General features: G+C 44.4%; 1 protein-coding gene across 2 annotated transcripts in view; it reads right to left on the bottom strand.

Moving 5' to 3' along the window:
* The window catches only part of abcf1 (ATP-binding cassette, sub-family F (GCN20), member 1), a 58,274-nt gene extending 40,940 nt beyond the window's left edge, over positions 1 to 17,334 (bottom strand). For both annotated transcript variants that reach the window (XM_052043572.1, XM_052043573.1), the window contains exons 1-8: positions 17,166 to 17,334; positions 13,144 to 13,184; positions 12,102 to 12,170; positions 7,658 to 7,790; positions 6,727 to 6,758; positions 5,476 to 5,583; positions 3,049 to 3,126; positions 1,979 to 2,050 (exon numbers count right to left, since the gene is read on the bottom strand). In XM_052043572.1, coding sequence (XP_051899532.1) covers positions 1,979 to 2,050; positions 3,049 to 3,126; positions 5,476 to 5,583; positions 6,727 to 6,758; positions 7,658 to 7,790; positions 12,102 to 12,170; positions 13,144 to 13,184; positions 17,166 to 17,247 — 615 coding nt within the window. In that variant the 5' untranslated portion in view covers positions 17,248 to 17,334. The remainder of the gene's footprint in view (positions 1 to 1,978; positions 2,051 to 3,048; positions 3,127 to 5,475; positions 5,584 to 6,726; positions 6,759 to 7,657; positions 7,791 to 12,101; positions 12,171 to 13,143; positions 13,185 to 17,165) is intronic.

Below are 17,334 nucleotides of genomic sequence, written 5' to 3'. Positions count from 1 at the left end.
TCGAAAAGTTTCCTGTGTTTCACTGTCCACTGAAGTGTTATGAAAGGCTGAGGTAACAGGCTTCTGAAAATGCCTCTCTACATAACTGTTTATGCCGTCTGAACTGAACTTCTGACTCTTAGTTAACTGGGACATGCACATTGTGGGAAATACAGAGGTAATATAAAGCACAATAAGTTCATTCAGTTTGTTTTAAACAGGGCTGCAAAATTTCAGCTCTTAGCACAACATACACAATCTAATTTCACTCAAAATTCCAGTTATAATTTAAATCTTCACAGATCTGGGTCTTTAGTGAATGTGACCAGAGTTCCTACAAAAGATGAGATTTTAAGAGTGTCATAAAACTTTAGTTACACCACAGGTGAGGGGAAGATTTAAGAGGAACTTGAGAGGCAACTCTTTATATATTATATCCACACACACACAAAGGGTGAGATCTATGTGGAATCAGCTGCCAGAGGAAGTGGTTGAGGCAAGTACAACAACAACTTTTAAAAGGCAGTTGGATAGGTGCATGGATTGGAAAGGGTTAAAAGCTTATGGGCCAAAAGCTGGCAAATGGGACTAGCTTGGATGGGGCATCTTGGTCGGCACAGACCAGTTGGGCTGAAAGGCCTGTTTCAGGGCTGTATAGCTCTACTTGGAACATTGTGCCCAGTTTTGGTTGCTGCGTTACAGGAAGGATGTGGAGGATGCAGAAGAGGTTCACCAGGATGTTGCCTGGATTGGAGAGTATTAGCTACAAGGAGAGGTTGGACAAACTTGGATTGTTCTTTCTGAAGCATCAGAGGCCTAGGGGAGATCTAACTGAAGTGTAAATAATTATGAGAGGTAAAGATAGGGTAGACAGAGTCTTTCTCCCAGGGTGGAAACATCAAATGCCAGAAGGCATAGCTTTAAAATAAGAGGGAGAAGGTTTAAGGGAGACTTCTGAGGCAAGTTTTTATTTGTATACAGATGGTGGCAGGTGTCTGGAGCGCACTGTCAAGCGAAGTGGGTGGAAGGAGAAACGAAAGCAATGTTTAAGAGGCATTTAGACAGGCACATGAACAGGCAAGGAATGGAGAAATATGGACCATATTCAGGCAGATGCGATTAGTTTGGATTGGCATCGTGGTTGGCACAGACACCATGGGCCAAAGGGCCTGGTTCTGTGCTGTACTGTTTTATGTCCAAACCGGCCTTCTGGTTTAAAGGGGCAGCAACCTAGACAGAGGCTTCCTTCCTCCAGGGTTCTTACTGAATTTCATATCAGAATTACATGTGGCTCCATGTACACAATAACTCAACTTTAGAACCCATACAAATGCAGCCTCAACATTAATCATAACACTTCTACTGCTACAGTGAAAGTAACACGGAGTGAAAATAGAACACATACAACAGGTTCAGACCCATGAACAGTGCTGCAAAGTCAAGGCTAGAACAATTTATAGATCCAAAAAAAACCAAAATTAAGATACATGCCCAAACCTCAGGAAAAAAATATACTGGCCTTGGAATGGGAAGAGCATAGATTGCCCAGAATGATACTGCTTAAATTTTTTAAAAGATGAGCTGCATCAATTTCTTTTGCCTCAAAAAAGTTAAGGATGCTGTAATAACATGTATTGAAAATGCAAAAAGGTATTGAAAGGAAAGATAAACTCTTCCTGTTAGAAGGGGAATCCAGAACAGGGAGATATAATCTTGAAGATCATATTTTCAAATGAGGAAATATGGAAAGTTCTCCCCGAAAGCAATGCAGATGCCAGGTCAATTGTAATTCTGCTCTTCTAGATTTCAAAGTTTGAGGAATATGGAGCAAAGATAGGTAAAGGAAGCTTAGGTATAGAGCAGCCATGATCTAATCAAGTGATGAAATAGGGTTATGGGGATGAATTGCTCACAGCCAGTCTTCTGCAATATCAGAATATGTGGGGGCCTTTCCTCAGAGTTAAACATTATGCTTTCCCAGTCGACTTTGCCCGCCTACCTTTTGTTTTGCTTTCTCAGTTTTTTTGCTCTTCTTGCTTGATTTATCTTTGTCCTCGTCTTCTGATGGTACCTAGAGCAGAAAGCATCGAGATGCAATTTGTTTGGCTGGAGCCTTGTTGGTCATATTAGAAGTGAACTTTAGTTATTTCACAGTCAAAACATTAGTCATCAAATTTTGGAGATAATTTACCAATCCTTGGATTTCCCAGATACTCTGGGGTAAAAATTTTGAATGTTTAATGTGATCTCATCCACCCAAAGCAATTTGTAGATTTCTATCTGTAGAAAAAAATTATTGTAATTTGTATACCAACAGAAACTATTTCCTGCAATCGTAAGACTGGCCCCCAGATACAATTCACGTTAGCTTTTGAAATTAGGTATTGGAACACCAGGGCACATTTCAATATCGCCAGGCACCCTCCATTGACATATACAAGAACCACTGATCAAACCTTTCCATCATTGCAGAATTTGAAAACCAGCTGCAATATTAACTGAATGTATATGATTCATCAGGAAATGATAAGATTCATCAGGCAACTTCTGTATTCTCTTGAACTCGGTGGCTCTCCATACTAATGGTTAATGGTGCAATCGTCTTCTGGTCAGGAATGTGCCTGTATTAACTGATGTCTCAACATATAACAGCGCAACCCAGGTGTGAACAATGGGACCTTAATGATCTAAACAACAGATTGGGGGAAAGATACAGTATCTAACCTTTTCAAAGACATGGTAAAGATGGCTCAGATGCTAATTGTTAAGCTGTTTTGTTTTTAAATAGACGTTGACTAGCAATTGTAAATAAATCTCATCTTGGCCCAGTCGTTTGTTTAGCCACAGACTTTATCCCTGATTCCTAAGGAAAAGACAACGAGCCTTCAGATAATGGCCAGCTTTTGTCGCTTTACTCCTCTCCAGATTTGGATAGCTGCGACTACCCAGGTGTTCCTTTGCCCTTTCTGATTCTCAGTCATTGGGGATGGACAATAAATGCTGATCTTGCTAGCAAAAGAAGACAAATTGTAAGAGAAGCACACCACATGACATGCACGAGGCTGGTACCTTTTGCTCTTTTGCTTTTCCTCGTTCATTTTTCTTGCCTTTAATACTTTGCTTCTGGTCATCTTCCTCAGGCATGGGCTGTAGGACAAGAAAATTATTGTGAAACTAAGTGGAGCTGAAGATATTTGCAATCCATAACAACCAGTATCCTCCCCCAGTTAAATCCATCCTCCTTGCCCCACTTCTCCATTGGGACATTACACAAGGATGTTCAAAATGTACAATAAAGCTTGATCCTCTCCTCCTTCAACATTCACTTGCATGAATTTTCTAGCAGAGCTAAATGGATCAGGGCAACAACCCTGGCTAATGTTCTCTCCCCTTAGGAGACCTACACTCGTCTCGATGCCCTAAGATAACCCAATTCATAACAGGTCAGTGAACAACTCTGGGTACACCAAGGTCACACTGGGTGGAGCAATTCTTTATCAAGGTGTTGGAGGAGTTGATCACCTGATTGTAGCAAGCGTCTTTCTTCTGCCCCACTCTTAAACTGCTTTCAGTTAAGAAAAGCTACATAACTGAAAACAATATCAATCTGAGAAATTAATTTCTTTATAGATGACTGAACTTGCATACTATCAATATTTCTGTTTTTGTTTCAGAATTTCAACTGGGTTACAAACAGCTGACTCATGGACACCCCATACATACAAACAAACGTTTGGGATACAGGCGGAATGGATGGGGATGGATTTGCCAGCTGCTGCCAGGCTGTAGGAATCTTCTGCTGGGTGGGAACGGGACATTTCCGTGTACCTTCTCTCATCAGCCCCGACATCCCCCCGAAGCTGCAACAATCGGGGGCTGGGTGGAACTGGGGACGCTGAGCAGGCTCACTCACTGACACAGTGAGGCTGGCTGGAGGCTGCTCTTCCCGTGCCTGCTCGCTCTCCCATCACTGCTGTTTCTGTGATCCTCTCCCACACACCATTTCTAACTCAAAAAAATTTGGGCTACAAACAGTTCTCAAGATCAGAACCCTGTCATAACTCTGGGACTGCTTATGCATACAAATTAAGGGCAAGGGATCACTCAGCCCCTCCAATCTCAGGTCAGACAACATCTGTGGAGAGAAAAATAAGGTCGACGTTAAGAGTTCTGCAACTTCCATCAGAACTACTTTGACAAAGAACAGTTCCAACAAAAGGCTGCAGACCCAAAATTTTGACTCTTACTCTTCCCACAGATGCTGCCCGACCTGTGTTTTTCCAATACTTCTCGTTTTTGTTCCAGATTTCCAGCATCTGCAGGATTTTTTTGTTTCCATATGAATGGAGGTTGTAAATGACGTAGCTGTGTGATACTTAAGTCCCAAATGAATGAGATTAGGATCCCTCACCATGATGTGCAGCAACAATCTCTGACAAAGGGTCCTCGATTTGAAACATCAACTCTTGTTTCTCTTTCCAGATGCTGCATCTCCTCTGGAGCATTTCCAGCAATTTCTGCTTTTATTTCAGATTTCCAGCATCTGCAGCTTCTCACGATTCTTATTTGGTATTAACATCGGCCTTTTGAGAAGGTTAATTCCCACGGCCGACCGATCTTGACAAATGTAAAGCTGGAACTGCCTAGCATGACAGGAAAATGGTAGCAAAATATGCTACTTGTGCCTGACGCTGTCTTATGCTCGTGGCCGATTTCTACTGGCATAACAATTGGTAGTTAGCACCATCTAGTGGCATATTTTTGCCCAGAATTCCAGCATCTGCAGTTTTTTTTTGGATTCCCATATTTAAGCTGTTGAGGGGTCCCGGAGCTGTCTGCCTTCCACAATGCAAGGCTAAACTACAAGCACAAAAGGTATTGCATGGATTACGCAAGCTGATATGAGATATGGATCTTCGGTGAAGAGGTCGCAATGCCATTCAGTGATGCCAAACCCAGATCTTCATCTCCAGAACTCCTTCTCTTGAATTTAGGTAATCACACAAATTAGGAGTAGACCACTCGGCCCCTCCAGCCTGGTCCACCCGTGGCTGACCTGACTCACCACAACTCTGCATTCCCACCCACCCCTGATGACTTACACCATTTTGCTTTTCAAGTATCCAAGCACATCTGCCTTAAAAATATTCAAAGTGCTTCCACCACCCTTTGAGGAAGAAAGTAATTTGCCTCGCCCGTCTTAATGGCCCCTTATTCACCCCCAATTCTAGATTCTCCCACAATAAACATCCATTCCACATCCACCGTCAAGCTCAGGATCTTGTGTTTCAGTCATGGTTCCTTCCACTCACTTAAACTCGTGGATTCAAACCCAATCTAATTTTTCCTCATATGGCGACCAGCTAGGTATTTGCTTAGTATAGCTTTTCCAAAATGCTTCTAATGCATTGACTTGCTTCTTTAAATAAGCAGAGCAATACTGTACACAGTACTCCAAATGTTGTCTTACCAATGCCCTGTAAATTTAACACCAACCTTATTTTTCTGATTTTTGTCTTTCTTGGTGAGCTGCGTCTCTCCTTCATCCTCGTCTTCATCGTCGTCACTCTGTTCAAGACTAAGAGCTGCAAAGGCATTGCCACCCTTCAAATAAAACAAGAAAAAAAGATTAAAAACCAGATGGGTCCAGCAAGAATAAAACAGCATATACACAATCAATTTCCAGTCTCTCAACTAACAAGAATACATTGCTCACGTGTTAAGAACACAAAGGTTTTTAAACAGCTCAAGCTAAAGCAAGCAGAATCATCGGTTCCAAATTACATTGGAGGGATAGGAACCAAAGGTGTGTGTTGCAGGTTGCAATGGATGAAAGAGACTATAGAATTTGGATTGACGTTTCTGTGACAATTAAAAACCTTTATGTATAGTCCCTTGCTGGATATCCTTCACTGCTGTGCTCTACTGTCAAAGAATGAAAAGGAAGACTTCCATCTATACAATGCCAGTCATATCAACTTCAAGACACCCCAAGCACACAGCAGCCAATGAAATTCTCCTGTGCCAGGGTAGCTCATGTTACAAACAAGTCTATTACAATCAGAAGGCAAAATTCTCAGGGCAAGCGTACCCCTGACTTATGACAACACTTGTGGATCATCTCATGTACGTAACGTTGAAGATAAAAATGAAAAAGAGAGAAAAACAGTGGTCAAAACCCTACTGCACCTGCTGAGCCCAAGAATAAATTTATATAATACACTGTGAAGATAGAGGTGGAAAATCCAAAAGCAAAATTAATTCCATGAGAGTTCTGACAGAAAATGTGGTGGGCAAGGGTGATATCAAGTTTTACACAGGCAGATAATTCGGACAGAAAACATGGCAGGTAGGAGTGATATAAAATATTACATAAGCAGGGAACCAACTTGTAAGGTTTAATTTCTTGTCTTTGCTACAAGTCTGATAAATCTGATAACTGATTAAACAGACGACAAGTTATTTTATGAAGGTTGCTTCTGACCCAGAAGTCTACAACCTCACGATGAAAGTTATCACTATTTACAGCTTGACCTGAAGGGTCAATACAGCTCCACTTCAGGTAATCTTCTCACCATTATAAAACACTTCTAACTTAGCAACTCAGAATCACCAATTCAAAATGAAATTTGGCATAACAACCTTATATACGATTCCTCCCACCCACCCCTAAATTTTTTAAGTTACAACTAGAAACATCGTTTTAAAGAATAGAATAGTAACAATGCCAGTTTGCGTATTACTTACCATCTTTTTGCATCCTCGTTTTGGTTTTATCACTGTGAAAGAGAGAGAAAGACACATAAGAGGTGGGGTAGAGTATCTTGCATGCAAATAAGAATTTTACCCATAGCTTCATATTTCAATTTCCTACAGAAGTTACTGATTATTACTGAGGACTGTCTGTTGCAGATGAACAGTGCCAAGTTAGAGCACTGCTCCCAGAAGTTTTGGCGAGGGCAATAAACATCGATTTAGTGGTTCCAATTTGCCGGTAACCTTGTAGATCACATTCAGGCCTGAGACTTGCAGAACCAGCTCTTAATAAATAAAGGAGCAAAAGATCTCACTTAAACAGAAAAGATACCTTTGATTTAACAATTCAACCAAAAGACAATCAAGTTCATTATGTAACCCCATCCCCAAGTACTGCAAAGAACCACCTTGGTCACGCAGTAACTTTTAAACTCATAACCTTCTGACTCAATTCACATAATGCTCCCCAAAAGAAAAAGCACGGTAAACATTTAGGGCAGAAATAAGAAACATATAGAAAAGATTTAGGGCAATCGCTGCACTTTAAGACCACATAATAAACTTTGATATTCATTCAAAGACATTTGAGTAAGTATATGAATAAGAGGGGTTTAGAGGGATACGGGCTATACACGAGTAAATGGGACTAGCCTGGTGGGCACCATGGTCGAGTTGAGCCAAAGGGCCTGCTTCCTTGCTGTATTGCTCTGATTCTATGCCCCATTCACACTTCAGAGATGAAACCGTAACCCAGTTTTACACAATGCAAAACTCTCACCGGACAGAATGGAAGTTCAGAAGGCAATGATCAACTACTGCAATAATGTGTACTTCAATTTCTGAGGCAACAGAAGGCTGTTGCCCTCAGAAGCTCTGAAAGCTTCTGAGGGTAACAGAAATCTCTCACAACCCCCCGTCTCACCTTCTTCCTCCTCCTCATTATCACTGGCCTGCACCGAGAGCTTATTCAGTTTCTCAGTCACTGCACTGTCATCATCTTCATCCTTTTTCTTCTTGCTCCGTTCTTTCTTTTTGTCACGCTTTTTCTTTTGTTGCTGTTCAAAGGAAACAAAAAAAAGAGCAGAAATCATTAGAGAAAGCAATGCGAGACAGAATTACTTGCAGTTACACGTGTAGCACATTGGGACATCACTACTTCCATCGGAATGGAGAAGTTCCAGGCTAATCGTACCTCAAAATACATCGCTCAGAGACCAAGCATGATTTCAGGCATAGTTTCTATTATATAGCTATCCTTCACTCATTGACAAAATAACCCTGCTTTTATCAGGAGACTTTGCTGTGGCTTCGGTCCTGACTTGTTGCATTTGGTATAAACATTGAATCTATTTTGCTGAGCAAATGACTTTCCTGAAAGCAAAACTGACTTAATGATAGGCCCACTGACAGTGATAGTACCACCTTTGCTGGAACATCTTAAAGCATTTCACATGGTGAATTACTTGAGTGCTGATCTTGCACCTTACAAAGAATTGCCACTGCACAGGGCATTGCCATTCAGCCCATCAAATCAATATCAGCTCCAAAGCACAGAAATCCTGTCTGAGAGTCAAGAGTTGTACAACACAGAAATTAGACCTCCTGTGCACCTGCTGACATTTTTGCCCATCCATGCTAATCCCATTTGCCTCCATCCTTATCATATCCTTCTCTGCTTTGCCTATTTAACTGTCTAGCTACCTCAAATGTATTAATTGTATCCGATTCCACCACCACCTCTGACAGGAGGTCCAGATATTAACCACTCTGTAAAAATAAAATCATACCTTAGATCCCCTTTAAAACTTCTCCCTCTCATCTTAAACCTATGCCCTCGTGTTTGATACCCCTACCACGGGAAAAAATTCTGATCATCTACACCTCTCATCAATTTATCCACCTCTATCAGATCATCCATCAGCCTCTCCAATCCCTCCCCATAACTAAAGTGCTCCGATCTAGGCAACATCCCAGTGAGTCTCCTGTCACTCTTTCCGCCCTTCCTTTAGTGTGGCGACCAAAACTGCAAACGATACTCCAAGTGTGGCTCTAACCTGTGCTTTGTAAAGTTGCAACGTCACCCCAACCCTAATATTCTATGCTCTATGAAGGCAAGTGTGCTGTATGCTTTCTGCATCACCCAATCAACCCGTGTTACCAGAGGTCCCAGCATCGATCCCTGCAGTAAACCACCAGTCACAATCACAGATAAACACCCTTCCACAGCACCTCCTATCACCAAGCCAATTTTGGATCCACTTAGCCAACTTGCCTTGGATCTCACGTGCCTTGTCCTTCCAGATCAGCCAACCGTGCAGCACCTTGTTAAATGCCTTTACTGAAGTCCATATGGACAACATCTGCTACCTTTATCATTCTCCTTCGTTACCTCCTCTAAAAACTATCAAACTAGAGAGACAGGACTCGCCTCCACCCCCCCCCCCCCCCCCCCACAAAGCCACGCTGACCATCCCTAATCAGTCCTTGCCCTTCCAAACCCCCACAATTCCAATAGTTCCCAATAATTTCCCTACCTCCGATGCAAGGCTCACTGGCCTGCAGTTACCTTGCTTATCCCTGTTGCCCTTATTGAACAAAGGAACAACATTAGCTGTCCTCTAGTTTTCTGGTACCTTGTAAAAATCTCTCCACGGGTGCTGCCTGGCCTGCTGAGTTCCTCCAGCATCATAGCGTTTTTCATCTAGATTCCAGCATCTGCAGTCCTGTTTCTCAGGGCCCCAGCTATCTCTCCCGTTTCCCACATTCATCCAGCCTTGGGGATTTAGCCACTCTTATGCATTCCAAGATATCTAACGCCTCCACCTTCCTAATACTAACATATTTTAGATAATTAATATATTCCCCCCGAACTCAATATTCTCTATGTCCTTCTTGGTGAATACTGATGAGAAGTACTCATTTAGGACCCAAGGAGACCTACTCTTTTTCTAGCTACCCTCTTGCTCCCAACATACTTAAGAGAAAGACTTGGGATTTGCCTTCATCTTACCTGCCAAGGATATTTCATGCCCCCTTTTTACCCTCATTTCTTTCTAGGATACTCTTCTACATCTTTTATATTCCTAAAAGGACTCACTTGACTGAAGTTGCCGATACTTGCCATACATTTCCTTTATTTTCCTCAATAAACCTTCAATAACTTTTGTCCTCCGAAGTTCCCTAACCTTTGCATTTCACCTCTACAGGAACATGCCAGCCCTGAACTGTTGCTTACTCTTTTAAAAGACTCCCACTTGCCTGATGTTGCTTTACTCACAAACATCTGCTCCCAATCGACTTTCACCAGGTCCTCTCTTGCACTATTGCAATCAGCCTTGCCCCAATTTAGGATCTCAACTTGAGGATCAGCCTTATCCTCTTCCATAATTACTTTGAAACTTACACAGTCACTGTTTCCAAAGACAGATAGAGGTACAGCACAGAAACAGGCCCTTCAGCCCACTGAGTCCATGCAGACCATCAACCACCCATTTACACTAATCTTACATTGGTTCCACATTCCCATCAATTTGCCCAGATTCTACCACTTGCCTCCACGTCAGAGCAATTTAAACTGGCCATTTAACCTACCAACCCACTCACTATTGGGATTTGGGAGGGAACCAGAGCACCCAGGAGAAACCCACGCGGTCATAGGGAGAACGTGCAAACTCCACACGGACAGCACCTGAGGTCAGGACTGAACCCGAGTCTCTGGCACTGTGAGGCAGCAGCTCTGCTAGCTGCGCCACCGCGCAGTCCCAGTGTTCCCCAATCGACACTTCCATCACCTGTCTGGTTTCATTTCCAAAGATAAGGTCAGGTACAGTCCCTTCTCTGATAAAATTATCTATTGTCTTAAAAAATTATCTTAGACTCATTTAAATTCCACCTAAACCCCTTGCATTAAGACAATCCCAGTCAATATTGGGAAAGTTAAAATCCTCCACCACAATAACCCTATTATTTTAAACACCTTCCTGCTATCTACTTATGTATCTGTTCCTGTAATTCCTGATGACCATTGGGAGGTCTCTACTATAAGCCCAGCAAAGTGATTGCCTCCTCAGAACTGTATAGCACAGTACAGTACAGGCCCTTCGGCCCACCATGTTGTGCCGACCTATATAAACACCTACTCCCCGATCAATTTAACCCTTCCCTACTGCACAGCCCATAACCCTCCAGTTTTCTTACATCTGTACACCTAAGAGTCTTTTAAACGTCCCTATTGTATCAGCCTCTACCACCACCCCCACCAATGCATTCCAGGCACCCACCACTCTAAACAAAAATACCTACTTCTGACACCTCTCCTAAACTTTCCTCCTCTGACCTTAAACTGATATCCTCTGGTATTGGCCATTGCCACCCTGGGATAAAGGTGCTGACTGTCCACTCTATCAATGCCCCTCAATCTTATACACCTCTATCAAGTCACCTCTCATCCTGCATCACTCCAAAGAGAAAAACCCTAGCTCGCTCAACACTTCCTCATAAGACAAGTTTTCTAATCCTGGCAGCATCCTGGTAAATCTCTTCTGCATTCTTTCTAAAGCTTCCATATCCTTCCTATAGAGGTGACCAGAAATGAACACAATACTCCAAGTGTGGTCTAACCAGAGTTTTATAGAGCTGCAACATTACCTCGCAGCTCTTGAACTCAATCCCCCGACTAATGAAGGCCAGCATATAATACATCTTAACCACCCAATCAACTTGCGCGGCAACTGCCCTATTCCTACATTCTACCCATATGGCTTCACTGGCCAATCCTTCCAGAATATCCTCTCTACACACTGATGTGATGTGTCTCCCCAATCAGAAGTGCAACTCCCAATCCTCTTGTGTGTCCCCCTTCTGTCACATCTGAAATGTCTGTGCCCCGGAACATTTGGCTGCCAATCCTACCCTTCAGTCAACCACATTTCCGTGACTGCAATAACGTCTAAAGTCCATGTGCAGATCCAGGCTCCAAGGTCATCTGACTCATCCGCGAGACACTTTGCATTAAAGTAAATGCAGTTGAGCTTACCAGCACCAACCCCCCACCACATACCCCATGCTCCCTAACCTGCTTCTCATCTGCCCACCCTACTGGACTTGCTTGATTTATTCTCTGCATTCAAGTCAACCTCTCCACATTCCACACTGCTACTGAGATTCCAACAGTCAGTCCCATTCTTTCCCCACAACCCTGAAAATTACTTTCCCTTGAGCCCCTATCCAATTCTCTATTGGAAGACCTTAACAGACTCTTGAAAGATTTGCTTGCCAGTAGGCAGGTGTATCCCAATTCTATTCCTCTACTGCACTCCTCCAGCTAAGTTTAATCACACATTTGTGACAATATTTTTTCATTTTACCTGCTGCTCTATGATGACGGGCTCTTCTGTTTTCACTTGCTTATCATCTGCCGCCAGCTCTTCAAAGAACTAGAGAAAAGAAAAATCATGCAAATAAAACAATACCATTAGAATGATGCACATGTTCTCACAGAAGCTCTGTGGGTCAGGGAAGCCCCAGGCCAAAATGGTGTAAATCATAGCTTCAATATGAAGGAAAGATTACAACATATTTTCATACCTTTAGTGGCCTTGGTCATCATAACAGGTGGAAGGAGAATAAGCAAGCCAAACACATGACATGAACACCAGCCGATGAAACAAGAGAGCCAACAGCTGCTCCTTCACATCACTGGCCCCAGAAACTCCGCTCAGCCAAGGCCACTGCTACTGTCGGTAATGCAGTCCCTCAGTGGCTATGTCTATTGTGTAGATCTTGGCAGCTGCTTCCATCCAGTTCTGTCACTCTTGCTCAAAGTGTTCAAGACATGATGACAGAAGGACATCACAGGTCTAGAACATCCTATCAGTGCAGCCTCCAATAGGCACTGAACTATGGGGAAGCATCCCACTTAACAGGTTACTGAATAGTTTAATACAGATAGGAATAATGAAAATTTAGATCAGGTACTGGATGAATTAAAATCCATTGTCTCCTCCCCAATGCTGATATCCCATCTTGATTCTGTGTAGAAAATACAGACCTAATGACAAACTACCATTAAAGAACCTCCCCTACACCCATATGCATTCCTACACTCGTGCATACAAACTTGCAGGCATATGCTGAATAGCCAATCCAGTCCACAAAGCAGCCTCAGGTGTACAAGTAACAAAAGTTGCAAATACACTCCAAATCGAAGATCGTGTTGATAACCAGGCTTGCAATGGGGATGGTTTGGGAAGGAGACAGAGCCCATAGTGCAGCAGTGACACTGCCAGAAGTGTGGCTGGACCAGTTATTCCAATGCCTCCTACGATTCGCCCTGCCCACAGACAAATAATTCTGCAAACCATACTGCAGCCTGTGAGAAGTAATTCAGACAACAAGGTATGTACATACCGACTTCTTGGCCTTCTTGTCTTTTTTTCCTTTTTTCAGGACTGGGAGGAAAACAGTGAGAAATAACTTTATTTCAAAAAATAGTAATGCAAGGTGGTGACAACATAATTCAGCTGGAAGCATTCTCAACCATGTCACAGTCGTGGAGATGTACAGCACAGAAATAGGCCCTTTGGCTCAACTCATCATGCCAGCAAAGTTGTCTACTTGAGCAAGTTACATTTCCCTGCATTTGGCCCATAACCCTTCAAACCTTTCCTATCCATGTACCTGTCTAAATGTCTTAAACATTGTAATTGTACCTGCCTCCACCAATTCCTGTGGCAGCTTGTTCCATAAACCTGTCACCCTCTGAAAAACTTTCCCCCCTTTGCTCCCTTTTAAATATTACCCCTCTCACTTAAACCTATGTCCTCTAGTTTTAGACTCCCCTACCCTGGGAAAGGCCCTGATGCCCCTCATGATCTTATAAACCTCTATAATGTCGAAAGAGTTTAAGCTCCAACTTGAACTTCAGTATTAACATGCAATATGGTTCCAATTGATATGACTGCATTACCATTAAATTCTACAAATTCACATCTGCAGTTGGTATCTTTGAATCCTGTAGCTCCACAAACATTCAAAGCGCAGCCTTGATGTTGTGGCAGTTGATTCACACTGCCTAATATCCAATTTCAAGATGGCATAACTCAGGGATGTGACAGTAATACCCTTTCACAGCCAGAACTGGACGTTTGGAGTTTTTGCATGTATACTTTCCAATCATTCAGAAAGCTGATCAAGTCAGTGTTTAGTGAGACAAAGTCAAGTGTGAAAAAGCTGCTTTACAGCACTTGCCCGAACACAGTACAAGTTTCAATGAAAACAACCCTCTTGGTTTCCCATAAAGAATGATTTTGCTACGCTTTTCCACAATGAGGATCATCTTAGTCTTACTTTCAGAATTTTTACTAACTGAAACTCGGCATCAGGGCAGAACCATCTCTCTCTGCACTTTCTGTTTATCTCCCCTAGTCAGCAAATTCCACTGTCAGCTTTCAAATGGTTTAATTCAAGAGGGGCCACACTTCCTGCTCAACAATGCAACAATCATCAGAATTGATATTGTGCAGTGCAGGAGCCACTTGGCCCATTGTATTTGGTAGATGCAAGAAACCATATTACCCTGCTTCCCCCCCCCATTGTAATGCAAACATTTCCAATTCAAATATTCATCGAAATCCCTCCTAAAAGTTGCTACCATTTCTGACAGTGTATTAAAATTAGCCTTGATACTGCTTCTGGTTCTTCTGCTCACATCCTTAAACCTGTTAACAACCCTACTGCCACCGGAAATATTTTCTCATTAAACTCTTATTACGTTGGCTATCTTCAACAAATCTTACAGGAACCACCTCTGCTTCAAGGAGAAAACCCGAATGTCTACAATCACTCCACACAAGACGGTGGTCTATCATTTTATTATCCAGGTCAATTATCTCTCAACCAACATTAATGCCAATTTCCCACTGATTATCTTATTCCTACTGTGGAATCCTACCATGTGCTTTACATTTTCAAACACTCATACTCAAAGGTAATCCACTGGCCATAACGGGCTTGGGAACACAAACAGTAAAAATGCAGGCTCTTTTAATCTGAAGGCCACTGGTTTACTCATTTCATCCAAATATCTGCCCCTTATCATCAAGTGACTGTAGTCACAGCTGCCAGAAAAAGGAAACTAGGTGACTGCTTTGCAGAGCACCTGAATTCAGTCTGCAGGACATCTGAGTTTCCTGTTCCCTACCACTTTAATACTCCATCCCATTCCAACTTGTCTGAGTGGCCGCCTACAATGTTTTAACGAGGCCCAATGTAAGCTTGAAAAGCACTTCATTTCAGACTCAATATTGAATCTGACATCCTCAGGTAACTCACTTTCTCCACTTCCATCAGAACAAGCCCTTTCTGCTGTAGGTCATCCAGTTGTAATATAGGTCAGTTTTTTTTCAGTGGGTATTTGATACAGCTCTGTATTCCAGTTTCTGCATTCCTTTCTTTGTAATCTCTCAAACTGCCCTCATTTTATAGTGGTTATGTTCCGTCTCTCTAAACATCATTAGCCTATCAAAAAAAAAATGACTTCATCTATAGCTTATCCTCAGCAATGGCAACCTGACCTCACCCAATCAGAGATATTTGCCAAGTCCTAGTCATCCCTCAACCAACTTTCTCTGCAACTTAAAACTAACGTGTTTTCCCTCTTTCCCAGTCTTGGGAAAGGGCCTTCAACCTGAAGTGTTAACCATTTCATTGCAGCTGCTGCCCGACCTCCTGAGTGCTTCCAGCTTATTTTTGGTTTTTACTCTACAATCTAGACTAAAGAACTTAGAAGTGAAGTCACCTACCCTATAATATCCTTCATATCCTCTACTGTCCCTTGAAATAATACCATAGGATCATTTACAACATCCAGAGAGTGCAAGCAAAGCATTGTTAAAATATCTTTCAAAAGATTTTCAACAGTGAAGCACTCCAGCACTGAAGTGTTCAAGTCTCTGGAGCATACTCTGAACCTGAAACTTGGGGAAGCAAATGAGAGCACTAGTCACTGAACCATAGCTGACAAAAGAGGACATACAACCTCAAGACTACTTCATCATTCAATCATGGAGCTGATTGGCACCCAAGACAACATTAACCCAACTATCAATTGATACAAGTCTCAAACAATCCAACAAACCAAGCCGTTTTGGGTGGGGGGGGGGGGGGCAGGGGTGAAGGAGCAGTGATAGCTTCAGACTCCCACTCATTTTGCATGAACTAGTAAGTGTGATGTCACAGTAACATTTCACTAGAAGAATGTCTTAAGTTCCCATCTTCAGCTCATCTTTGATTGCTGATTGATTGAGTTATGACTAAGCAACTTCCAACACATTCTTAAATTACAGTATAAACGCAGATTACTACTTGGAGTGAGAGCAGGGAAAGTGAGGAAGTGGTTGATCACCAGTCCCTCCTACAGATCAGCCCAGCTCCCCACAAACACAGACCAGGATACTCTCACCCAGCAAGGGCAAGGCACACCTCCTTTGTACCCTGCATTCTGCATCAGCAACCCCCCCCCCCAAAAAAAGCCACTCTCACTGCACACCCTTTAACCCTGCACCAGACCGTGCCCATCTTCATCTTAACTGACCTGCAGACCAGGTAACTCTACATTGGCACCCCAGCGTAGAACCCCCCCCCCCAATTCCTCAACCTTTACTTTTCCTTCCCCAGGCTCCACACCTCTCTCTCAGACCCCAGTTCCACCCAATATTCCCCAGGCCTACCACAAACCACCCCCCCAGCCTCCCCCCACACCCCCCCTCAACGCCCGTGCCCCCCCACCACCACCCCCTCCCCCAACACCCCAGCCCCTCCCACCACCACCCCCACCCCCAGCCCCTCCCACCACCACCCCCACCACCCCCCAGCCCCTCCCACCACCCCCACCCCTCCAGCCCCTCCCACCACCACCCCAGCCCCTCCCACCACCACCCCCACCCCTCCAGCCCCTCCCACCACCACCACCCCCAGCCCCTCCCACCACCACCCCCACCCCTCCAGCCCCTCCCACCACCACCACCCCCCAGCCCCTCCCACCACCACCCCCACCCCTCCAGCCCCTCCCACCACCACCCCCACCCCTCCAGCCCCTCCCACCACCACCACCCCCCAGCCCCTCCCACCACCACCCCCACCCCTCCAGCCCCTCCCACCACCACCACCACCCCAGCCCCTCCCACCACCCCCCCCAGCCCCTCCCACCACCACCACCCCCCCCAGCCCCTCCCACCACCACCACCACCACCCCCCAGCCCCTCCCACCACCACCACCACCACCCCCCAGCCCCTCCCATCACCACCACCACCACCACCACCCCCCCCCCCAGCCCCCCCACCAGACCAACCCAGGCCCTCTCCCAGGCCGGCCACTAACCCAGCGAGCCGCCCTCCCGCAAGGCACGCCCCACGCCCCGGCAGCACCTCACCTTCGGGAGCGGGTGCAGGCGGCTCGTCGCCATCCACCCACTCCTCGCCGCCCGCCGCCGCCTTGCCTCTGGCCCGGGGCATCGCCCTCGCCTCCCGCAGCAGCCGCCACCGGTCCGGGACCCGGATGTTCCCCCCCTGCCGGCCCTCACGTGGAGCGAGCGGCGGCGC

This window comes from Pristis pectinata, chromosome 34 (assembly GCF_009764475.1).
Source record: "Pristis pectinata isolate sPriPec2 chromosome 34, sPriPec2.1.pri, whole genome shotgun sequence".
In the NCBI taxonomy this organism is placed as follows: Eukaryota; Metazoa; Chordata; class Chondrichthyes; order Rhinopristiformes; family Pristidae; genus Pristis; species Pristis pectinata.
Note: the sequence above shows the minus strand (reverse complement) of the source record. Positions and strands in the feature narration are given on the sequence as shown.